The sequence below is a fragment of the Podarcis bocagei genome (genome assembly GCF_964188305.1).
Source record: "Podarcis bocagei genome assembly, chromosome: 14".
NCBI lineage: Eukaryota > Metazoa > Chordata > Lepidosauria > Squamata > Lacertidae > Podarcis > Podarcis bocagei.
The window spans coordinates 35,034,154-35,060,167 of record NC_138139.1 but is presented as its reverse complement, the minus strand read 5'-3'; the positions used below and the strand labels follow the sequence as shown (position 1 = coordinate 35,060,167).

Genomic DNA, 26,014 nt, shown 5'->3' with positions numbered 1-26,014 from the left:
GGTCTTCCTGTCACTTGCTGTACCAGTTCAGACTGCAGGTGGGAGATCAAATATTCCTACTCTTTCTGTCTCTGCGGATGCTTAGGGAAAAGAGGCCTAGCCTTTTCCCCGAACTGCTAGTTTACTATGTGTATAAGAAGAGTCTGGCTGCTTGATCTGACCAAAGACCCACCTAGTCCAGCATTCTGACCTCACAGTGGGCAACCGGATACCCCAGTATTGGAAGCCTGAGCACAGCAACACTCTCCACATCTGTGGTTTCCAGCGACTGATATTCAGAAACATACTTCCTCTGACCATGGAGGAATCATAACTAGTAGACCTAATCTTCATGAATTTGTCTAATGCTCTTTCACAGCCATCAAAGTTAGTGGGCACCACTGCATCAGATGCAGTTTTTATCCAGCACCTCAGCTGCAATGAGTATTAGCTAGAGATGCTCGAGGAATTCTGTCTTTGCTAATTTATATACAGAGCAGCAGAAGAAAATAAGAAAAGCCCTGCTCCTAGATCAGGCCAAAGGCCCATCTAGTCCAGCATCTTGTTCTCACAGTGGCCAAACAGATGCCTATGGGAAGCCCACATACAGTGCATGAGTGCAACAGAGCTCTTGAACCACACACATCAGAGATCACATCACCATGTGGAGGGTAACACATTGTCTACCCCTGACACAGCCCCTTGCCTTAAGGATGTAAGTTGCCACTTAGTCCATTCTGTTATTGTTGTTCTAGTTTGCTTTGCCTAGTTTGCAACTCACCCTGAATTCCAATTTCGTTAGCAAATACTCCTGGCTTTTCAGTTGCCTGCAGAACACCTCTTTTGCACCCTCACTGTGCAATATTGGCTGCTTTCTGTTAGATAGGTCACTTGCTGTGATCATCACATGGTCTCTCCCTTTTTTAATTTGTTTCTTAATCTGATACATCAACATTGTGTTGGAGTTGCAACCACGAGCCTTGTATCTCATGCCAAAAGATCAATCAAGGGCAGCAACTTGCACTAGTAGGCCATGTTCCATTTGTAATGTGTCATATTTGAACAAGCTGGCACACAGCAGCTCAACAATTGTAAAACAGTCTCAGAGGATGGCCATCATTTTAAAAGCTCGTTGCTGAAGTCCTTCAAGGGTTCTCCTGGCAAATAAACCCTTGACCTCCCTATTAAATGATGAGCATCATTTTCAAAGCCCTCCCCAGTGTCTGAGATCTGGAAGAACTGACCCTCACTAAACAACCTAGGTTGACATGTGATTTTGAAGGGAAGAGGGGGAGAAAGAGAGCGGGGAGAATCCAGCACATTTTGCTCAACCTCGACATGACAAAGGTCATTTAGGGTTAAGAAGTGAAAGTACTTCAAGATTGCTGGGCATGCTCAAAGTTCATCTCTCAAGTCTCCCAGCCATAAATTAAATATGTTATGGCTTTCAGTTCCATTGGTTTATCTGGACGGGTTTACATATTACAGATACATTATTTATATTTTCCACTAAGTGCTCAGGGGTTGCCAAGGTTTCTTTTAAGTTGCACATTTAGCAAATGAAACAACAACAAAAAGTGAGAGAGAGGGAGCAGGTTTGGTGCTGCTTGAGTGCTTTGAAATTACTTCTTGATTTTTACACCAACCAAGCATTTTGTGAAACGGCTGAAAGTTTTTGTTCATATTTGGTACCATATTTTATTTACCCTAAATAAGACACTAAACACATCTCCTAATGCTTAGCTTTTATTGTTATCCAAATTACAAACCAAGATGTCAACTGAGCCATCAAGAGACCTTCTCTAGCTTTCCACTAGGGCTGCAAGCCAAAGATTCTGTTCTTCGCCTTTGTTTCAAACCAACTCCTTTGTGTTAAAGAACACATTATATATCCTGGAATCATAGATGTCTGAAATAATTTAATACAACAATTTTAAAAATTACAAAAAATAAAAGATAAAGCACTCTTCTTATCCTTCTCACTCTCCCTTTCTGCCTTTTGCCCTCTGCAGCTCAAAGCTCCCATTCACTTTGCCCAGAACCTGCTTCAGCTGTGCCAACTTCTGTTGATGACCCTCTCGCCTTGGGTCCTCCCCACTCCTTTTCCAATGTCACACTTCTCTTCTCTTTCTGCTCTACCCAGCTCCTTAACTATGAGGGCTGTTACACAGGCAGCACAGCTATTGGTGCCATGTGCTGCAAATTCTTGCCTTACGTATCTGAATATGTATTTGTAGGCAAATTTTCTAAACATACTTTCTAATACCAATTTCTAAATGTATTGTCTCTCAAGCTCTAAAAGTAATTTATCATGACATACACATTTTATATGTATTTCTTTTTTTAACCCACATTGTAAAATTTGGTGTAGTGAAGGAGGACGAGAACTGTATTTCATCAGCACATTACCTTTTGGAGTTGTAGATCAGGTCAGATCACATTCGAATCCACAGAGATCAAATTAATCAATGATTCTTAGCAGTAGCAGTCTGTGGGGCAGAGCAGGATGCAGTGTCCTGGTTCCCCTGGCTCACCCAAGCAGATGTCACTACTGGTAACTGCCCTTGCAGTGTTTTAATGATCCAACCATGTTGGCTCTCCCATCTAAATGGTACCCATGTGCTCCGGCTCTGCTCACATGGTTGGGACATCTAAACATTGTCCTAGCCAGTGGTATTTCCCCCCAGAAAAAGAGGTACCAGAAGTCACCATGAATGCCTCCCTCGTTCTCTTATAATGGCAATGGTGCCCATCTGAAAGGTGCTAGAACTGAGTTCTGGCTGGGAAAAAAAAGCCCTGGTCCTAGCAGCTCTAGAGTGCCAGGCCCGAGGAATTCCCTCTCTCCCCTTCCGATGGTTTCAAGGAGCCGGGAGGAAACAAGAAAGTTTTTACTTATGATTTATTCAGTCAATGTGGTAACAGACAAAGAACTTCAGTCTTTCCTCCATGATGGAGTTACTTACTCTGGCTCCTCCTTCTTCCACCTTCCCCAACAGCACAAGCCACTACGGAAGCCTCCCACTGACAAATGTCTCTGCGTACATTGTTCTTGTACCCTCAACGACTGTCACGTCCTAGGGGACAGAGGATCCTCTATGCTGTTTGTTGAAGTGTTTGCTGGCTGCTGTAACCCCTCCCTTACTTCACCTAACTCTGCATAGCTTGGATGCTCACCTGTCTCTGCTTTGTTATCTCCCTCATAGCTTGGCTGTGATTCAGTAATGTCTCTCTGCTCCCTCAAAATAAAAAAATTCCTTCCAGTAGCACCTTAAAGACCAACTAAGTTAGTTCTTGGTATGAGCTTTCGTGTGCATGCACACTTCTTCAGATACCCTGTAGCTCCCTGTCAGCTACAGGAGAAGGGGTGGGGCATCCCCACCATCCCTCTGCTTCTCCATTCCAGTCCCTGACATAGAGTAGGGATGGAGCAGTGGGACAAGAATTAAATTTAGTTCACATTTAACCATCAGAGAACCAGTACACTTTCCAAAACAATATGTGAACCAAAACACAGCCAGCCTTAAAAAAATGATATACTTCTCTGAATTTTATAATGTATTTGTCTAGCCACATATGGGTATAAAATGCTTGTATTCAAGTTTAGTGTCATAAAAAGGTGTATTTTTGCAACAACAACAAAAACCTCCACAAAAAAACACAAAAATGCATTAAGGGGAATTTATTTGGGGGGAAAAATAATGTTAGGCAAAACAGCATTGGGAAAAATGTGTGCCTTAGTCAAAATATACAGTTCAAGATAAATTCATCCCAAAATGAGTTTCCATACGAACTTTTTAGATAGATAAAATTGCAAACTGACGTGAAAATGTTCATAACCGAAATAAATCTAAATTAACACATTTGCCCATTACTTCTCAGGGGTTGGTAATGGGAAAGTGTGCCAGGGAAATGTTTACTAGACCCCTGACACTCACTCAAGTCCCTGATGTGAAATACACATACTGACCACTATTCAGGGTTTGCTTTACTGCCTGTAGAATAAGAGATGAAAACAGCCCATGAGGAAATGGACTTTTCATACCCACGTGGGACCTCCTCACTTCACAGCAGGTGGTCTAAAGGCACATGAGGCCACCACCTTGCTGAAGCTAAGCAGGTTTACAACTGGGAGACCATCTGGGGACCCACAAATATGCTGCCTTGGATGAAATATCAATGTATGGAATTTTGCTGAAGTGGTGGAATTCTGGGCTATACAGTTTCAATAGGAGGGAGCTGTATCACATTTTGAGTGTTATCACTCCTCTCATGTAGCAAGTTCCTGTGTGGGAAACACACTTTCTGATGTTTTCCCCACACAAGTCAGGGGTGAATCACCGCCAGCCATTTCCCCCAAATCACGCCTACCTGCTCCATACCTGAAATCATGTGTGGTATCTGGCATGTGGCAGGTACAGATGTGGCTGCCAATGCACAAGCAAGAACCTTAAAATTTGAAAGCCCTTGGGCCTGGTTCAGAAGCTCCAGCTGGTGCAGAATGTGGCAGCTAGAGAAACGGGGGCACCTGGCCACTGTGGCGCCACTGTTAAAACATTTGCACTGATTGCTCATCTGCTACAAAGCTGGGTTCAAGGTCCTTCTATTAATTTTCAAAGTTCAAACACCTTAGGTTCAGTGAACCCCAGAGACTGTCTGCTCAACCACTCAGATCATCTGCAGGAGCATTGTAGGCCCTTCCATGGGTTGGCAAGGCTCATTTGGCAAGAAAAAGAAACTGAGCTTTCAGTATCATCAGTTCTGTCCTGTGGAGTACTCTTGCTAATATAGATTCAGCAGTCACTTTCTGTTTTGACTTTTAAACACATACTGAAAACATTTCTATTCTGTCAAGCTTATGCAAGCAATTAAGAATATAACTCTCCATAATGTTGCTGTTGTTAAGTCATTTAGTCGTGTCCAACTCTTCGTGACCACATGGACCAGAGCACACCAGGCACTCCTGTCTTCCACTGCTCCCGCAGATTGGTCAAACTCATGTTTGCAACTTTGAGAACACTATCCAGCCATCTCATCCTCTGTCATCCCCTTCTCCTTGTGCCCTCCATCTTTCCCAACATCAGGGTATTTTCCAGGGAGTCTTCTCTTCTCATGAGGTGACCAAAGTATTGGAGCCTCAGCTTCAGGATCTGTCCTTCCAGTGAGCACTCAGGGCTGATTTCCTTAAGAATGGATAGGTTTGATCTTCTTGCAGTCCATGGGACTCTCAAGAGTCTCCTCCAGCAGTATAATAGTTAGTTGATGGTTAGCTAATTTCTGATTTCAACTTTCCGAATTTGGATTGGGTGTGTGATAGAATTCTTGTACATATTTTTTATTTAACCTATGTCTACTGTGGACGGATCTGTAGTATGTGCCAAGGCTGTGCATTCAGCTCACATGAGGTCTTCACCATACCATGAAAAAAATGCTGCGCCCTAGATCACACTCAACACTTTCCTCTATGGCTGCCCAGTGCAGGGAATTTTGTGGGGTGTAAGTTGACCTTCAGGGGGAAAAAAAGTTTGCCGTGACTGACCTTCCCATCAGAGAGCTTTGAGGAACTCTGAATGGTCCCCAGAACACTTTTCAAAACCACCAGCCATAAACAAACCCTCGGTATCAAAATCAGTGGGGGAAAATTGTTATCAAGAACCTTGAGCATTTGTTTCCTAGTGAGCTTCAGTAGGTATTTTTTTAATAAACACAAACACACGTTTCTGGGGCCCAGATCATCTTTTTGTTGCTGTTTTTAAAGTAAGATATTTTTGCTTATTGTGTAGAGAGGTGGTCTGTGGGAGCTGCAAGGGATGACAGATAATCCATAACTTCCCCTTCTCTCCATCACCTCACACACCCTTCATTTGAACTGGGGCATTTTTGATATCCTACCATCTCCCTTGGAATGCATGTCTCATTCCTCTGTTGCCTCTTTTGTAAATGCTTCAGATCTACACCTACAGCTCTGGACGTTTAGAAAGTTTGAAGGTTGACTTTCCTCTTGGAGATGGTGTTTAAAATACCCTGACTTTAAAAAAAGAGTTGCTACTCATTGCCCTTGTTAATGATTTTATTTAATACTATTAAAGCATAGTTGCAATTCAGGTTTGTTTGTTTTTAAATTAAAAAATAAAATAAAATCAGTGAGATATATCTGTACAGTAGGGTTGGGGAACCTCAATCCCAGGACTCAAACACATCCCTTTGGGATTCTCAGTTGGCTTATCAGACTTATCCCAGGCCACAATCTTCACCAGGCCCTGCTTGCACCTTCCCCAGGTAATTTTGCCTAGCTGAAATATGTCCTTGAGCTGTCTTAATGCCCTTTGCTAGCAGAGACAGATTTAGGGCAGTGTGATTGGTCCTGCCACACTGGGTGCTGAGTCAAGGGGCCCTGTAGGGCATTACAACTATGACATACTGAATAGAGCAAAATGGAAGGCGAGAGGTAGCAGGCACCAAATTTTGGTCTTGCACAGGGTACCGCTGAAATTTGAAAGATCAAAGCCTGCTCCTGTTGCTAGGCTAGCAGTTCAAAAGCATGTCAAAGTGCAAGTAGATAAATAGGTACCGCTCTGGTGGGAAGGTAAACCGTGTTTCCGTACGCTGCACTGGTTTCACCAGAAGCAGCTTAGTCATGCTGGCCACATGACCCAGAAAAACTGTCTGTGGACAAACGCCGGTTCCCTCAGCTGTAAAGAGTCATTCGCGACTGGACTTAACTGTCAGGGGTCTTTTACCTTTTTTTAATGTAGCGTCCTGGAGAGAGGTAAGAGTCATCTGTGCTGCAGCACCCACTGTTGCCTTTGACTCTACTCAGCAATGATATGCAGGTCTTTGGAAGGTTGCCAGTGAGGCAATGTGGTGCAGGTGCTGAAAAAGGGTTACAAGGCCCTTTGATAGATGTGGCAGTGGATGTGCCTCTATAACAGACTTGCTATGAGCCAATAAATGCAAGCTTAGTCCAGACAAGATTGAGTCACTGATGTTGGGTGGTTCCCTAGATCAGATGAATGGAATGGGACCTCTTCTGAATTGGGTTAGATTCCCTCTGATAGAGCAGCTTGGGTGCACTTCTAGAATGACCCATTGTTGTTGGTTGAGGCTCAAGCAGTCTTGGTGGCATAGTTTCGTTTATCAGCTACAGCTGGTGCACCATCTGGACAGGGATAGCCTAACTTCTGTTGTCTACACTCAGGTGACCTACATGGGGCTGCCTTCGAAGATTTTTTGGAAATTGCAGCAGGTGCTGGATTTAGTGGCCAGATTGTTCACTAGGCAGAATGGTCTGACCATATGGCATCACTTCTGACAGTATTGTTCTGGGTACCAATGTTTCTGGGCTCAATTCCAAGTGCCGATTTTGACCTATAAAGACTTGTACAGCTCAGGTCACCATATCACATGAACTGACATGGGCCCCCTGATTGTCATTTGAGGCCCTTCTCTCTCCATGGAGAGACACGATAATGGGTCTTTTCAGTGGTGGCTCCCTGCTTCTGGAATGTTCTCCCCAGGAAGATTTGCCTGGTACCATCTTTATCTACATTTAGGCACCAGGCAGAAGCTTTCCTTGTTACCTGGGCTTGTGGCTCTTACATTGAAGGGTTTCAAAATTTTGTGGTCGCTTTTAATGGGGTGGGATTTGTAATAACTGTATTTTATGTGTCTGGATGTGCTTCTTAGATATTTATTGGTTTTGTTTGTTATCACTGATGTGACTCTAACATTAGCATCACTAACACTAACATCAGTATAGTATATTTTTCGGAAGTCACACTGGGTCACTTTTGTGAGGAAAGCAACTTATAAATATGATAAATACTAATAGTTATATAATTGATAGTACTGATGCGTTTACAGGGGGCCATGTCCAAAGTGAGTTTGAAGGGCTTAAAATAATTGTTTTGTTTTGTTTGAAACATTTCTACTGTGCCTTACAATATTTAAAACGTCTAAGGTATCTTACGAATGGAACCTAAAGCAACCATAGCTTTGTAGAAGACATGAGCCAAAGATTTCAGATCCAGTCACAGCTCCTCAGTCTAAAAGGATCAGGTTAGAGGTTTGTCTTATGCAAGTCTATGCATATCTACTCAGCAGTGGTCGCTGGAGCCCATTGGGGCTGGTGGGGCAGAAGTCAGGGAGACCAACCATAGGTGGAGACAAAGCCCATGACAGGTAGAGCCAATTCATTCTAGGCTAGCCCTAAGCCTCCCCACTGTTGGGCTTCTTTCCCCCCTTTCTTATCCTGCTCTTCCTCTCAAAGGAGCCCAGGGTAGTAAACAGCAAGTGACAAAACAATAAAAGCATATTTAAATAATAATAATAAAAAACAGTTTAAATGCAGATGCAGACTGAAAAAAGATTTCAACTTAAAAGGCTTGTTGTTGCTGGGTTCTACAAGGAGGTACACTGAGATTGAAGAGGAGGGAGATGTCAGGCTGTGCCACACTCCCTGAACTGGTTGGGAACTGAAGGATTTTACAGGAGAGGAACCCAAACTGAAATCAATGGAAAACATAGGGAACCAAGTTCTGGATTGGTTGCAGTATTATTAGTTATATGACATTTTTAAATTAGATAGAAAGAATGGATTTCTGGACCAAAGCAGAAAGAATGGATTTCTGGACCAAAGTTCACAATTTGAAAAAGAGCTCTTACAAAATAAGGATAAACTTTTGTCTAAAATGTATAATTTTTTATTAGAATGGGAAACAATAGATGAGCTAGTTAGTTTCAGTGACACGGGCTATAGTTGTGTGTGAAGACCCCCAAAACCACCCCCAAATGAAGACACAATAGACACAGATTTTAGTTTAAGGTTTTTGGCATTAAATTTTGGCCACAACTTTATTGATTACAGCATGTGAGTGGTTGCTTAGGCATTGGTTCCAGACTACCTGAACCTGCACGGTGGCAGGAACAGGACTGACACTGGGCACCACCGTATGTCAGTAAAGGAAAGCATCTTGGGGGAGCAAGAACTCCTGCAATCTCACAGCTCACCCCAGATGCTCCCAGGGGCTCTGGTGTGGCCCTAGCCCCTTGACAGGGTTTGGACAAAAGCAAGGCGAGCCCCTGGATTCCTTTAACGGAATTCCCTAGCAGCAGCAATGGAGGGGCAGGCACAGCCAACCACGCCCCCTCCCCAAAACATTGAACCAAATGCCTAACCGCCAACCTTACAAAGTTGTGATGATTTGCTACACGGTAGGCAAAAACCAAGTGGCACCAGCCAATCGGCCAAATGGCAAAATTCCTACTGGGCCCCTGCTCCAAAACAGACAACCCCTAGACAAGCATAGTAAGGCCATAAGAACAACCCTAAATATAGGGAGAGGAGGGTGGGTGATCAGCTGCATGTCACAAGAAAGTGAAACTCTCCAGCGACGTGCAGCAGCTTAAGTAGCCCCTCAGCAGCCAATAGTCAACCCAACTGACCAAATTTCTGCCCCAGCAACAGAGGGGCAACCAATGGGGTGTTGCGGCCATCCAAACGCCCCCCCCCCCACAACAGGGAGGCAGTTTCTGGTGATCGCACTGCAACACGTGTTCTCCATGATGGAGGACCCGACATATAGGACACAATATAGATCTTAACCTCTGGGTTAGACAGCATCTTAAAAAGTAGAGACATCACCTTGCCAACAAAGGTCCGTATAGTAAAAGCTATGGTTTTCCCAGTAGTGATGTATGGAAGTGAGAGATTGACCATAAAGAAGGCTGATCGCCAAAGAATTGATGCTTTTGAATTATGGTGCTGGAGGAGACTCTTGAGAGTCCCATGGACTGCAAGAAGATCAAACGTATCCATTCTGAAGGAAATCAGCCCTGAGTGCTCACTGGAAGGACAGATCGTGAAGCTGAGGCTCCAATACTTTGGCCACCTCATGAGAAGAGAAGACTCCCTGGAAAAGACCCTGATGTTGGGAAAGATGGAGGGCACAAGGAGAAGGGGACGACAGAGGATGAGATGGTTGGATGGTGTTCTTGAAGCTACCAACATGAGTTTGATCAAACTGCGGGAGGCAGTGGAAGACAGGAGTGCCTGGCGTGCTCTGGTCCATGGGGTCACAAAGAGTCGGACACGACTAAACGACTAAACAACAAAAACCTCTGGGAGAAACTTTGGAAAAGTGACCTTAAATCCACTGCATGTTATTCAGTGAAAATTTGAAAATGATTCATAGATGGTACCTAACTCCAAGTAGGTTGGCTAAACAGAATAAGATATGTGTTTGAAGTGTAAAGAAGCTGAGGGAATCTTTTTTCACATGTGGGTGGACATGTAAAAAGACAAAAGTATATTGGGAAATGATATATAATGAATTGGGGGGGAGTTTAAAACTACTTCCCCCCAAAAAAACAGAGTTCTTTTTGTTAGACAGAAATTCCTAGGTGTCAGAAGAAGGTTATGTATGCAACAACTGCACCGTGTTTTGTTAGCCCCAAAATGGAAAGTGGGAAAGGTCCAAACTAAAGAGGATTGGCAACTTAATTTGACAGAATATGCAAAACTTGCAGATTTAACACATAAAATAAGAGAGCGAAAAGAACATATGTTTAAAGAAGATTGGAAAACATTTATTGAATATATTGTAAATAACTGAACACAGCTGAAAATGCTGGCAGCACTAAGATAAATTCAACAGGGTAAATAATTTTTGACAGGTGGAAAAGTGGAAAAATGATTTGAATGGTTATAGTAAAATATGCAGGAATGTATGATATGTAAAATAAACCATGGAAGGAGAAGGGAAGTCACTGTATATCTTAAAGTTCGTAAAATGTTTATTTTGAAATGTAAAAATGAAAACTTAACAGAAATTATTTTAAAAAATAGTTCTTATCACTGGATACACCAGAATCTGTTTTTGTCTCTGAATTACATTTGCCATGTGATCATCATGGGAAAAGGTACCATATTGATTACACTTCTAAAACTAATGATGATCAGCAAGGTAGGTAATTGCAATAGTTTTGTGTGTTCAGTGCTAATCTTTATAAAATGTCAAGGAAGACATTCTGCGCTGCAAACTGGTTGGCTGGCTAGCTAGCTAGCTAAGGAGAGGAGGAGAGTGTTGAATAATAAGGAAATACTATTCCAAAGGTTCTATGAAACAACATTTAATAAAATTCAATTGGTCTGGGAGCCCAAACGGTTTTGGCTAAAACTTTGTGAAACCAGCCTATAGTAGAAGTCAACTGAAAGCAGAGAACAGTGAGTTCTCTGGAACAGCAGGAAGTTGATCTGTGAAAGATCAATGCTTAGTTGAATCTTTATATACTTGGAGCAAGATGCCTTTCAAATCCCAACTATGCAAATGCGAAAGCAAGCTATTAAATTGAGGGTGAAGAGCCTCAGGGTGGGGATGAATTATACACTGTCTTTGTTCAGTTTCCTCAGTAAAGTGACACTAGACTTTCTTTTTTCCTCTGGACTTTGTTTGTATTACAGACAACTCCCAATTTGTGCAGGGGTTGCTTTCCTAGCTACCACATGCATTGACAGAGCATGCATAAGCCCGGCCCGCCATGTTCTGCCCCCCCATTCTTCCCTCCTCCGGGTGCAAACTACCCATGCATTGATTGTCACACACCAATTGAAGATGTGCAAAATGGTCACTACCTGACTTTAAGTGACTTTGCTAACATAGCTATCAGAAACGTGATGACTGGGAATCAATCATTTATTGTACAGTCACAGACTCATTAAAACAGAGCATACACAGATAATAAAAACATAAGCATTGAAACATACACTTCTTTAAAATACAATGCAATACTAAGGATAAAACACTCACAAATTCACAATACAAAAGCTGAAACATGAAATACAGTTTGCTAAATACATTTTCATTCTAATTGCAATTTGAATCATCTTACGAGACCTTTGAGCAAAGAAGAGAAACTTGGCCACTAACTCTGTTGCTACTTTGTTTTTTTTTTTGGTCAGCCAATAAATATTCCAGGTGCCATTCCACTGTCCTAGCAGGGTCTTTCTTCATAAGGGATGTTGGGCAAGAAGCAAAGTAACCTATTAGGTTCCTCTGCAGGAATATTACTTACAAATAAGACACGACTCAAACTTTTGACTACTTCTCCTCCCACAGGGTCATAAAACAATCATCATATGGGATACTTTGATAACCCCCTTGCGGAAGGTAGGCAGTTAAATCTGGCCCTAGAAAAGGCATGGTGATTTTTGAGGATAGTAAAATTATACAGAAATGTAGCATATCCAGTAAATTTTAAAATTAAACCAGTATATGTTTGCAAGCATGTTCTGTGGGCATTGGATATAAAATATTGGCAATCAATATCTTTGATTCGTTGTTCCAGAATAGATTTTACAGCGGCTGGGACTGGAGTTCTGAAGTCTGGATCTTGGTGGTTATGATATCAGTAGGCATGTTAGATCTACTGCATCTCACCTTTTCGTCTCCCCCTTCACTTTTCAGCTCCATGAGCTCCCATTCTGGATTGATCAGGACCCAGATTTCTCTCCTAAATTTCATTCTGCCACCATGGCTTTCTTTTGGCCTGTCTGCTCATCTTTCTCATATTGTTTACAGGCAACATGTCAATAATCCTTGCAAATTTCAGTCTTTGAAGACCTACTATTTTAACGTTTCTCCCCCCTACTCTTAATTCCTTGTAGCTTTCAAGACAGCAGATGAGTTGTGAAAGAGGTCAACTAAGGGTAAGTGTAACAATATGCAAATCCTTTTGGGCAATTGGTGAATTGTTCCTTGTTATTGGAAAGGACCTCTGTTGAAGAAATGGTTCTGTATTGTGTGTGTATGTGTTTTTAACTCAAGGGTGTATTTAATACATGCAAGGTCCCATGCTTGGCACTGGTCAGAGGTAATCAAGTACGGTATTATAAAGCATAGACTTTGTTTTCAGTTTATGATTAAGAGGGAGTATACTATTTCGAGAGGGGTATTGTGATAGACAGATTTTGTAATGCAACTTTAGAAAGGAGAACAAGAACTGATTTCTCATGTTGTGAGAAGGGTGAGCTTTGTACAGAATTGAAAGTCTTCTAGTGAGAGTCAGGTTGTACTTCTGTTTGGATGACAGCAAGGTCACAAAAGTCTTATTTTATCATCTGCTAAAGCAAACATAAACTCTTCCCAATGTTTTTTTTTGCAAAGGAACCCACTGAGTATCCACTTTACCACTAAATTATAGTTTCTCATCATCTCCTCTGCTGAAGGAGGTCTTGTTGATATCCATTTATTATTTATACATGCCGCAGTGAATATCCGGAATTTGGTTAATGTGACTTCCAGCCTTTACCTGGAGAGACAGGAGACAAGAAAATATTTATTTATTTATCCATTCATTCATTCTGTTATTTACTTGTCACACACATTTACCACCAGGCTTTTAACTTTTAATTATCTGTGGCCTTCTTCAGCGTTTGGAATAATTTATTCCTACCTTTTAAACATGATAATTTTAGATTTTTTTTTCTGATTTGTTCTATGCTGGTTTTAATGCATGTGTTGTTTATTTATTGTTATAAATCACTTTGAATTATTTTTTAATAATAATAAAAAGTGTCTAATAACAGTATAATAATACGGGCTGCTCTCATGGGGAAGGAAGAGCCCTCCTGAAGCAGAAGCTGTTTCCCCCAACTCCTCTCCTGTTTCTGAGCTTCTCTTAATGTATGCTGTTATTTTTCTTACTTGCTCTCTTAGAAATATATTTTGCTTCTTTTTTGCCCTCCCCCCCAATGTTTTTCTGGTGTTGTCACTGGTTGTACTGTGTGTGTCTGTGTGTGTGTGTGTGTCTGTGTTGGGGTCATCTTACAATTGACTCTACCTCCTTGGTCAGCATCATTCTCCCATTCCAAGAGCAAGGCATATAAATGCAATGGCTGTATCCAGTGCTAGCTGTACTCAGACCCATGGAAATTACTAGATATGCCTAACATGGGTTCATAAATTCCAGAGGTCTATTCTGAGTATAACTTGGTTGTATACATCCCCATGCTTTGAACAGGGAGGCAGGCAATCTACCCCACTTGCTATTTCACTCATGTTTGCTAGCAAAAATTCTTGGTGAAGGCTTCCTTTCGCAAATGTAATTCCACCTGTATTGTGCTCTGCCAGGCTGGACCGAGAGTCAGGTAATAAAAGGCAAAGATTTTCAGACGAAGACCAGCTAAAAAAGAGCCTTGTTGAGATTCCTCCTTTGAATAAGCCCTTCCCTTTCATCTATACCCTGAGCTCCCTTCTTCCTATTATACTCACCCCTGCTGCAAGTGATGTTATTCCAAATCACCCTCTCCCCACTTCCATTTTATATCTTCTGCATCTAGTCCCAAGATGTGCTTTAAAAAAACATTTCTCGCTGGCATGTTTTATTTCCCCCCATCCTCTGAATCTCATCTTGCTTCCTTGTTTTATGGAGGGGTCTTGTGGCACTGAATTCAATGCCCTATGCTGAAGCACCTCAAAAATGCTGGAGGAAACACACAACGTGTGTGTGTGTGTGTGTGTGTGTGTGTGTGTGTGTGTGTGTGTGTGTGTGGTGGCAGTGGTTGTTGTGTGTGTTCTTCCTATTTCATTTCACATTGTGGCTGAGGATGGGGGGGGGGGAGCCCAGACTTTGAAACATGAATCATACCCGTTTATTTAAGGCTGTGAAGCAGCTTAGGATCACAGCCTTAGGTAGAAATAAGCTGTAATTCATAAAGCTATAAAAAGCACAATGACAGCCCCAGAAGCCTGTCTTCAGCTTGTGTTTCGACTCCCTGAAAGGCTGAGACTTTTTAACCAAAAGCCTTGGCTTTGTCACAGCTGTAATGTTCTTGTTTAAACTGATGAAATAACTTCACTTGGGTCTATGGATTTGGATTGTTGGTCTATCTAGATAAGTTCCATCTGCCTCAACTTGCACCAGCTCCCAGGATTTCAGGCTGAGGTATGGCCTCAGCCCTATGTACTCATGAGATCCTGTAACTGTGATGTGGAGGGGAAGTGAATTCAGCCGGAGGGCACCATTTCCTTTTGGGCAACCTTCTGAGGCCTGTATGCTGGAGGGTGTGGTGGCAGAAGCAAAAGAGGGCAGAGCAAAAACTGTAACGTTGACTTTGGGGCAGGAAAAATAATTCCTACATATATTTACATACCCTTCTATATTCTGCACAAGAATGCTCTCTCGCCCTGTGATATCCAGCAAGTGGTATTCATAAGCCTTGCCTGCAGTCGTGGATGTTAAGTTGTGGGTGAACATATCAGATGACACAGCGATTCTTCATACAGCTCTTGTTTATTCACAGGCCAGGACAGAACTGAACTGAAGGGTTCAGTCAGCCTGCTTATAAAGAGCTCCAGTACAACGTAACTGTAACAACTTTCTAAAACTACCCAATCACTGAACGTCACTTTTGATCCCTTATTTGCATAACTATCTACAGTATCCCCCTGCTGGCCCAGGGTGAGAACTTCAGTACATAACAGTGGAGGCAGAGCTTTGGCCATCATGGCTTGTAGCCATCGATGGACTTCTCCATAAATTTGACTAATCCTTTTTAAAAACCATCCAAGTTGGTGGCCATCACTGCCCCTTGTGGAAGTGAGTTCTGTAGATAAACTATATGCTGCATAAATAAGTACTTTCTTTTGTGTGTCTTCCAACATTCATGGTTTGATCCAGCGGGGTTCTTAGGAGAGCTGAGATTAGCTGAGGCATTCTGTGGGGTGTGCAGTCACTCACTGCCCTTGTGAGTTGGAAGTGAGTGAAACCATCCCTATCTGCACTCCACACCTTTAGGTGTACATGTTTAACTATAATGTGTGATGGCCTCCCAGAATTCCCATTCTTGAATATTTTCATTTGTTCCAGGATTCCCATCCCCCCACCAAAAAAAAATTTAAAAAAAATTAAGCATCTCATCCCAGTAATTTCTTAATTGGCTGGTGTTAGGGTCAGTTTATCATTTGTTTTCATCTATGGATGCTAAGCATTCATCAAACTACCACAGAGGATTTTTTGTTCAAAACAAAAATCCATCTTTGTTAGGCGACCACAGTTGATAAAATTCCTCTTCTTCCTCAGCATCTGTTTATGACTTTCCTTTCTTTTTATAGAAATAGTAATAGCAATGGTAATAATAACAATAGTCACAGTAACAACAACAACAACAACATATCCATATGGCTTTCCCTACTTTTGCAGCAGTAGTAGGAAGCAGTAATGATAATAATAAATTACACATTTCAATAAGTCTTTCTCTTTTTTGTAGTAGTAGCACTACAAATGATAATACTAATTAATAATAGTAAACATGTGGCTTTTGTGGTAGTAAGATTTAATAAATACTACCACTGATGATGGTGATGATGATGATGTATCTATATGAATCCCCACCCCCTATTTGTTGCTTTATCTCCCTCCTTTCCAAGTATCTGCTGGCATAGCAATTGCATCTGCAGAACCCCAAGAAACACTGGAGGTTTCCCACAGCTCTTATTTTTCTACATCCTCGAGTTTCCATCACTGGCTCCTTCCAGTAAATAATGAATGGCACATTACCAGCACAGGGTACTGTGATCAAAACTGGGCCATCAGAGTTGATGTAAAGTGCAGATCACGGTGTTCGTATTTCTGTGCTTGGATATTGTAAGGGCACATACAAAACACTGCACAACATGAAGAGGAACGGAGGAAAATCTTGACATCTCCAGATAAGTATTCATCTGCTGCTCTCCAGCTGCAGACCAAAATCTGTAAGATTGTCACAAGTGTAAGATTAAGATGTGGCAAAGCAGGGGTGCAAAATTAGTTACATTCTCTGTAGCCCACCCAAATGGCAGGCTTTTTCCAGTTCCACTTTTGGAAAAGAGAAGGAACATTGATGTCCCAGAGATGGATAACAGAAATAATAATAGGTGATATAATAATACAGTGGTACCTCGGGTTAAGTACTTAATTCGTTCCGGAGGTCCGTTCTTAACCTGAAACTGTTCTTAACCTGAAGCACCACTTTAGCAAATGGGGCCTCCCACTGCCACCGCACCGCCAGAGCACAATTTCTGTTCTCATCCTGAAGCAAAGTTCTTAACCCGAGGTAATATTTCTGGGTTAGCGGAGTCTGTAACCTGAAGCATCTGTAACCTAAAGTGTATGTAACCTGAGGTATAATAATAATAATAATAATAATAATAATAATAATAATAATAATAAGTGCTCTGGGGAGACATCTGTGTCTGTTTACATTTTGGCAGAATGTCCTAAACCCTGTATTAAAGGCAGGAGTCAAAGTACATTTAGGGAACTGCAGAGAACTATGATGGAAGTGCAGCCATGTTCCCTGGCTTAAAACTGCACGATTAGCACATTCTCATCGGCTCTCTGAAACAGATGATTAAAGCACATAGATCTCAGTCTCTCGACCCTCTCTCTACGTCAAGATAGGTTTGCAGCTATATTTAAAGCAGGGAAGCTTTACTCAGCAGTCTCTTGACTCTGTTATGCTAATTCTATCTCCCCCCCACCCCCTCACCCCACATAAAATAACTGTTTCTAAAATAATCTTTTAAAAAGTGTTTTGCTTGCCAATCCATCCTCTTAACTGCATCAGTGAATAAATGGCAGCGGAATTGGCAATGTGAGCATTAGCATAGCAAACAAAGCCAAGGATTTATTTTTTTATTTATTTTTTAATGCTGGGAAGTAAGAGCAGCTGTATTAAGTCTGATCACATTTGGGTTCATTTGTTAGCTCCAGAAGCTAGTTCTGGAGGAAACATTCCTGAGCCCCTGGAGCTCCTGAGGTCCATGACTTGAGCTGAAAGCTGGAGCACTAATCAGAAAGGCTCCCAGTGCTTTCACCAGGGCTTGCCAACACTGAAGCTTCATACTGCAAGGTACTCTCAAGGGCTGATGTTACACTTCCTTTCTCTGCCTGAAGAAGGTGCCATAGCACAAACAGTAATTCCACAATAGCCCATTAGGTCCCTGCCACAGCTGGGGGGGGGGCAGCGGCACAGAGATCCTTGAGTAGTTTTTTATAGAAAATGCAATCTTCCTTTGTTCAAGAGTCATTTTGAGTGTGTGTTGGCGGCATAAAAGAACCACCTAGTTGAGAGCCATGTGTGTTTCAACATAGAACACTCTCAGTGATGTTGAAAAAAAGGTGCTCAGTTTTAACTATAAATTGATAATTATGGGTTGCATCTAATTTTCATCTTATACAGAGTAGACCTGTTGGAATCAATGGACATGGTTAACTTTGATATACTCATTTCAATGGGTCTACATCGAGTAAAATGTTAGCTAGATGCACTGCAATAAAAAAGTCACATAAAGTATATCCAAGTGATATGCAAACTTTTAGGAACAATAAGCATAACTGAAAAACAGAAAAGGAACCATATGCTAGAATAATAATAAAAAAGAAAAATGAACAGTACATAAGGATAAAAACCATGCAGGAAAAATAAACCAAATAAAACAGCAGAGAAAAAATATACAGTATTGTCAACCAACAACACAATGGCTGGGGAAAGTCTTTACTTGGAGCCAGAAAGGTGCCACTGATGGTGCCTGGTGTACCTCTCTGGAAAGAGCATCATATGTGTGGGGAGCCACTGCTGAAAAGGCCCTGTCCTTTATCATTGTCCTCTGAACCTCGCTCAGGGAGGGCACCGGGAGAAAGACCTCAGGAGAAGATGGAAGGGGCCAGAGTCTGAGCAGGTAAACACTGAAGTGGTGCTCCTAAAGGTGCAAATGGGTGAAGGGAGCAAGATCCTCCCCGCAGACTCCCACTTTCCTCCTTGCAGCCTTTTCCCCAGAGTGCTTATCTCTCAGCTTGCTTCCGGTGTTGGAGCTTGCTTTACTGAGAAGAAAAGTATACAGGGAGGAAATCTATAAGTGTGTGTGTGTGAGGAGGATGAGTGGAAGGGATAGATGTCTCTGTCAATTCTGGTGACTCTGTGTTTCTCATTTTAAGTTCAGTTTGCTCTAGTTCTGCGTATCTTTGTCTTTAGAAAGAAAAACAGGTCTACCTAAAAATTCAAACACATTTAGATGCACATTTTTCTTAGTATATTTTGTATGTAATTTTGCCTAATATATGCATTTTTTTGCAAACGATTTTCAGGTAATAGAATGCATTTTTGTATGTTTCTCTCTCTCTCTCTCTCTCTCTCTCTCTCTCTCTCTCTCTCACACACACACACACACACACACACACACATTCTTTTCACTAATATATACATTCTTATACACATTACTCAGTTGGAGAACTGTATTGTAAAACATAGAGAAGTGCAGATTTTGAAGGGAAGTTATGTTTAGGTTTGTGAATTGATTTGAGAAGTGCAAATTTTGTAAATATGCCTTAAAATGCAAACAAGGAAAATTTATCTCCCTTTGGGGTAGTTGTGCACACCTACTTCCTGTGTGTGTGGTTTTTTATTTTTAATAAAAAATATTATAATTATTTCATTACATTTATATCCCACCCCTTTCTCCAAGGAACTCAAGGTCATGTACCTGGACCACCCTCTTCACATTTTATCATCAAAACAACCCTGTGACGTAAGTTAGGCTGAGAAGTAGTGTGAGGCACACCAGTGGGTTCAGGGCCGGATTTAGGTTTGATGAGGCCCTAAGCTACTGGAGATAATGGGGCCCTTTATATGTCCAGCTGTCCTTTCTCAATAACAAGCTGTCGCTGGTTTTTGTGTGTTGAATATACGCTATATGGTAATTTATGGACCATACTATTTTAGGGAGCAGGCAGGGCCCATTACTTACATCATAGGAGCCTACACAACACAAAACACTTTTGTTGTATGTAGGTTTTATTTTATTTGTTTTTTTATCTTATATTTTGGAAATGTACATCCAGGGGTTTTTTTTCCTTTAATTCCCACCCCCCCAAGAGAGTGGGGCCCTAAGCTATAGCTTGTTTAGCTTATACGTAAATCCGGCACTGAGTGGGTTTCATAAATGAGTGGGAAGAAATGAAATTTTTTGAAAGAGCTCGAAGAAAATATTTTGAATTCTTGGATACAGAAAGTTTTTCCTTGTAAAAAGCATTTTTTTATTTTTTATTTTTGGTAGTTTTAACTCTGTTGCTCTGTTGCCATAACAATGGTGGTGATCAGTGGCCAGCGGGCTGCCAATTCGAAACACACACCCCGCCCCTATAAAAATACCATGACGTAGTGCCATTTTTCTTTCAGTGGCATTGCTGGAACATGAATGACAAATTTCAGCAAACCAATTATGAGGGAGAGTTATCTTTTACACAATGGTGCATTTTTGCAAGATACGGTGCAGGAAATACTCCATGCCCACCAGAATATGGGGTGTGAAATGGATCTTCAAAAGAGAGGAGAGGTCCCCAGCAGGCTTTTGTCACTTGGCATGCCTTCCTTTGTTTGCTGCTATGTCAAGATGGAAGGAAAAGAAGTTTCCTGCATCAAGTTAACTTTGCGGATATATCTTCAGCCAGGCACATGACAACAACTGGTTTGCTAAGTGTGGGCTGGAGGGAGGCGAGCCCATTAAAAGCGAAATAACAGCCTAAAGGAGTTGGCAATGAAACCTCCCCAAATCCCTGTGCATCGCCCTTAACATCTTCACTCTCATTCACTGGACTAGGAGGGCTCCCCTGGCATGTGATTGAAAGACAGCTCATGCTTGGAAACTCGCCTTTCTCAGAGGGAAATGGTGGATGAAAACAAAATACTTGTTAGGTCAAGGAAACAAGAGGAACTGGAGAACAGCCCTGTCTTTCAGTGGAGACACTAATGATGTCCCACTGTAGAATGTCTACAGAATGCTCTTTGTGAAGACATGATGGAATGCATGGGTATTCCACGCATGCCGTGCTTGGCTTGGACCTCAAGACAAATCTCTTTGAAAATGTGTTGTGCTTTTCGTATTTTAAAAAGTTAGCATTTCTACCAAGATATAAAAAGCCAGCATATACTGCCTGAACAATAAGAAAGCCGCTGGTTTTAGACAAATCAAAGGAGGCACTTCTTCACTTCACAGGATATGTAACCCACCTATGGATTTAATTGCCCCTGAGAGATGCAATCTTGTCACGTATACCCAAAGTAGGACCTGCAGCAGAAAGTTGAAGCATGTGCTGGTTTTATAGGAGGGACGGGCCTGTTCAGGTTTCTGCTGACCAGCCACACCCTCTCCCATATTGTTCCTATATCTATGTTTATTATATTCATTAGGGGGAAAAGGAAATATACAGATATCAGTAAATGTGAGAAAGATACTATTGTCCAGAGTAGAAAGCAAAATCATATATAAAAAAGACGCAAACATCTATCAAAGAATAAAAGTATAATTTAAATTCAAATCATGTGATATTTTATCATGATCTATCAGGTAAGTATATCTGCAGGTGTTCTGACATTGAATCCAAAATATTAACAAGACCTTCATTTAACAGCAGTTTTGTTCATTTACAGAAGAGGAAAAATGTTCAGATCAACCAAACCCATTTATATGGTGGCAGTGGAGTAACCTCCATGTTCCTCCATATTTCTGTATGTTATGAAGTCATACCACACGGAAATACATTTATCAGTCTTATTTTGGTGCCCCAAAACTCCAACTTTACAGGTCAGTTTTCCCAAATTGGGCCATATTCCAAGCCAAATTGTACACCAGGACATTACAAAGGCACCAGTTATATCTCTTCAATGTCAAGTGATGCTACTGTTTTTGGCTTCCAATAATTGACTAATAAGATCTTCACTATTCCCTCCTTCACATGAAGCTTAAGCATAAGAGTAGGAAAAAAGGCCTGCTAGATCAGGCCAGTGGACCATCATAGCTCAGCATCCTCTTCTGCCAGCTGCCAACCGGATGCCTCTGCAAGTAGGACCTGAGCACACAGCAGCTTTTCCCACTTACACTTCTCTGCAACTGGTACCCAAGGGCTTTAAAGAAGCAATACAGCCTCAGGCTGAAAATGGTTCTCCATCTCTACTTCAGAACTTGGTCAGAACTCTTTTCTAAGCATTCCTTCCCATCTCTTCAAGTTGAAAAATCTCTCTTCTCCACCCCCACCCCCCCAGTTTGCCCACACCTCCTTGCTTTTGTTTCATTTCCCCTCAGCTGCCCAAGCACTGTAAAAGGTAAAACGGGAAACTAATTATATAGGCTAGAATCGATTAACACAGACAAAAACAGAGCTGACATGAAGTGGCCAGGGTGTTCATGAGCCAGTGAGCAGCAGTGGGGTTCGATGGTTGTTTCAAAGCTTGGTTGACATCAATTCTCCTTAAAGTACTCTTCTGGAATATCCTTCACAGAGGTGGCTGGACTGGGCATCAAAAGAACTCTTTCCAAAACAAATGAAGCCATTTGCAGTCTTTCGGCGCTGACCTCCAAGCAGTATCCCACGATGGCCTCTTATTCAAATCGGCTCAAAAGGAACAAAATAGATCTTTACAGCCAGCCCACCAGGGAAACCTGCAAATTAAGCTGCAGTTAGAACTGCAGTTTTTTATTCTCTCTCCCCCCCCCCACTCCCCACTATAATTCCAAACCCATATTGAGCAGCTCTGCAACAGGGGCTCTGTGCTTTGAGTAACAGGCCCAATCACCAGTGACTAAATAGATTGCCGGAATAATTGTTTGACTTGTCCCAACTAGGGATAAGGGAGAAATTCAAGGCTGATTAATTTGGAAAGTGCAAACCAATTCAGGAAAGTTGCAAACAAAGTAGGCTTGCATTAAAATTAAAACATGTGGTACTTTGTTTGTTCTTTGCAAAACAACACAAGAACTGAAACACAGCTAACTTTGTATTTTATTTGTATTTATTTTATTAGATTTATATACCACCCTTCATCACTAGATCTCAGGGAGGCTGAAATATGTACTTTTTGGAATCTACAATACAATTTTCCAGTATTAGGAAAGTTTTAGGGGAAAGTATGTATAACATACAAAATTGCATTATATTGGATTGGCAGAAATTGCTTGGAAAGTGCAGCATATTATGCAAAATTGCATTAAAATGTGTATGTTAGGAGAAAGGTGCATGATAGTTTTTCGTGAAGCTTTTTGATGGTAGACTGGTTAAGAAATGTAACAAACTCAACTCAAGTTTGGAAAGAATAAAAACTGACAAATTACATTTTTGTCCATCTCTCCAGCTCCCACAACTATTTATCCAGCTTCCTTTATGGAACCAAATTAGACCTCTTGCTTCCCACCCCTCTTCCAATGCTCTGGCCGAATTTCATATCCCTTGCCAATGGCAACTGGTCTCTCAGTCATGAGTCAATGGTTTGGATCACACTGTTCCATCTTTCCCAACCTGGGTTCCTCCCTGGCTCCCCACAATTGTGTCACAAATGTAAATGCTACAGCTTGCAGAAACTCTTAGCTCAGTGCACTAGCAAACTTGACTATATACTCAGCAAGCTAATAGAAAGTGAAACAAAGCAACCTGAAAAATGTGGAATTCAGTTGACCGTGACAGTAGATGAGTAAGGTAATTGAGGTGAATGGTATTTGTACTTATTAAGAATCTACAGTTGGACCATATGGTTACCACTGATGTTTGTCACACTCTTCTCAGGACCTACTGTCTAGAACCTATGCTACTTACAGGGAGCTCTTGCCTGCCCCCCATGCGCCCCCCCAAAAAACCCTTTCATTCATTTCTGATAGGAAACATCCAGTAGATGGGTCTCTGTCACATACCTGAGGGTGGGCTGTGTGTTTGGAGGCCTGGTCCCCAAAGAAGGGCAAATAAAATAGCTCCCCCCCTTTCCTTTTGAGATGTTTTCCCGACTATGCATATCCTTGTACCTTAAAACATAACAGTGGGAAATGTACTGATGTCTTCATTTCTAATTAATGGTTAGAGATCACATGCTGGAATGTTTCCCCTTATTTTGTTGTTCTCTCTCTCTTTCTCTCTCTCTCTCCCCCCCCCCCCCGCATGAACAAAGCTAACATATCAGGAATATGAATAGCTTAGACCTCTTCTTATTAACACATGCTAATTTTCTGTGTGCAGGGATTATCAGTATTAGTATTTTGATGCAGGAGATCATTCAATGATGCACTTCCTGCCTTGAAGTAGGGTACCCAAGAGGGGCTGTACTACAAGGTTCTGATTGGCATGCTTCAGCTCTGAGTCCAAATCAGTGTAGAGAAAATAATTTCCTGTCTAAAACTATGCTTCATAATCTCAAAAGGAAAGCTCTGTACTTTCCTTGAATGGGTAGGAGAACCAGAGAGTGCCATTTGACTTGTTTCAGGGAAAAAGATGGGGGAAAATTGATTGGAGTAATCAATTTCATAATGAACAGAATTTCAAATACAGAAATAATTAGTTGACACAGCCCCGAGGCACAGTTCAGAGAACTTTTATATGCTGTCTGTGGAGTGCCTCTGCTCCAAAAACTGGGAAATTTTGATGTAAAAATGATTCATGTGCTATAACTGTGCATACTCCTTTATCGTATTAATAACATCTTTAAACGCCCTTTCGAAACTTCTGGAGCCTCATCCGCACTCCTGAGGCTCACAGAATCAGATTCACTAAAGCACTATCAGAAATTTTATTTTCAGTTTAACCACTGGAATCTAATTCCTTCTAATGTGATATTTGAAAATGCATTATTATCTAAGTTAATATGAAGTAATCTAATATATGGCACAGCAGCCACACTGAGTTGAGGGATCATTATTAAAAGTGAACAGGTTGGTCTCACTGGGTGTTGATTTCAGATGTCCTCATTGCTGACAGTTGTGTGGTAGCTGCATTTAGAGAAGCTTTATGCCGAGTCAAAAGAGGAAAGGATAAGCATTATTGTTATTAATTTTTTCCTTTATAATATTCTCCCTATGAAGAGCCTGAAGTGATTTCACAATGCGATGAAACCTATATAACACAATTACAACTATAACAGTTGAAACATTTATATTAAAACAATTTTAAATTTGATGCAAATACCAACTAGTCTAAAAATCTCCACTGAGAGGGTTTGTCGAAAGGGGAGAGAAGACCATAGATATGATACCTGAGTGTTGTGTAATGGGAGACAGTTCCAAATGGGAGGTGGTACCACATTAAGATCCCTTTCGGAAATGGACATCCTGACAAAATGCAGTGCAATGATTAGGTTGGGATAAGATACTTACTATATATTACTGCAACATAAACCTGAGCTGTAGTAGCTCAACACTCTTCTTCCCTAGTCATTATACCACCATATATGGGTTCTTAGTAAACCCTTCGGGTTTTTGTTGATACTTCTGGAACTCTCAGACTAGAGATGAATTGGGCGTTGGGGGTTGGGGATTTAATCTTTGAATGCCAATATAACCAAATCTGCTCCACACCTCCCATTCTAATGTTTCACTTGGAATTTGTTTATTTACCAGCTTCCTCATTTATTGAATGTTCTATATGGTTCTCAATTCAAAGGCAGAAACAAATGAATAACCACATATATTCTACATGTATTTGGAGACAAAATGTATTTCAATATGTGCGTTTGGAGAGGGAATGCATTTAGAAACACATATTTGAATTCCCTTTTAAATGTGAATTTTCGTGCAAAGTATTATTTCTTTGCAGATTGTTGCAGAAATGGGAAGGAATAAATTTAGGGGTGAACTCAGGCAAAGGTGGTCAGAGCCCAGCAAATATAGACTGATTTGCCCATTGAGTCTCTATTGACTTGGAGAGAAGGGAGAGGTGTTACAGAGGCACTGTGCGTTGCTCTGCTTCTGAATATATAACCACCTATTCAGCCTGTGTGGAATAGGCAAAAGTTAGCAAATTTAAAATGTATGTGTGTGTGTAGGGGTGGGTTGGGTGGCAGCTTAATTGCACAAGCTGTTTCATATTCCTCGTAAAATGTGCTAATGCATTTAGCCTGTATAGTTCAGAGGGAAGCCAGTTGTACATGTGATGGAAAACACTGATTCAAAACTGTGATTCCTCACCCCCCCTTGCTTCTGTGTGACAAGTACAATGAATGTTTGGGAACATTAAGATACATGCAGCA

At 41.3% G+C, this 26,014-nt stretch overlaps 1 protein-coding gene across 29 annotated transcripts in view; it reads left to right on the top strand.

The window, feature by feature from the left end:
- RBFOX1 (RNA binding fox-1 homolog 1) overlaps positions 1 to 26,014 on the top strand; it is a 1,500,640-nt gene that overhangs the window by 1,009,024 nt on the left and 465,602 nt on the right. For 25 of the 29 annotated variants that reach the window (XM_081170175.1, XM_081170147.1, XM_081170150.1 and 22 more), the window contains one exon: positions 12,641 to 12,682. The exons of the other annotated variants lie outside the window; for them this stretch is intronic. In XM_081170175.1, the coding sequence (XP_081026301.1) occupies positions 12,641 to 12,682 (42 nt within the window). The remainder of the gene's footprint in view (positions 1 to 12,640; positions 12,683 to 26,014) is intronic. 29 annotated transcript variants of the gene reach the window in all.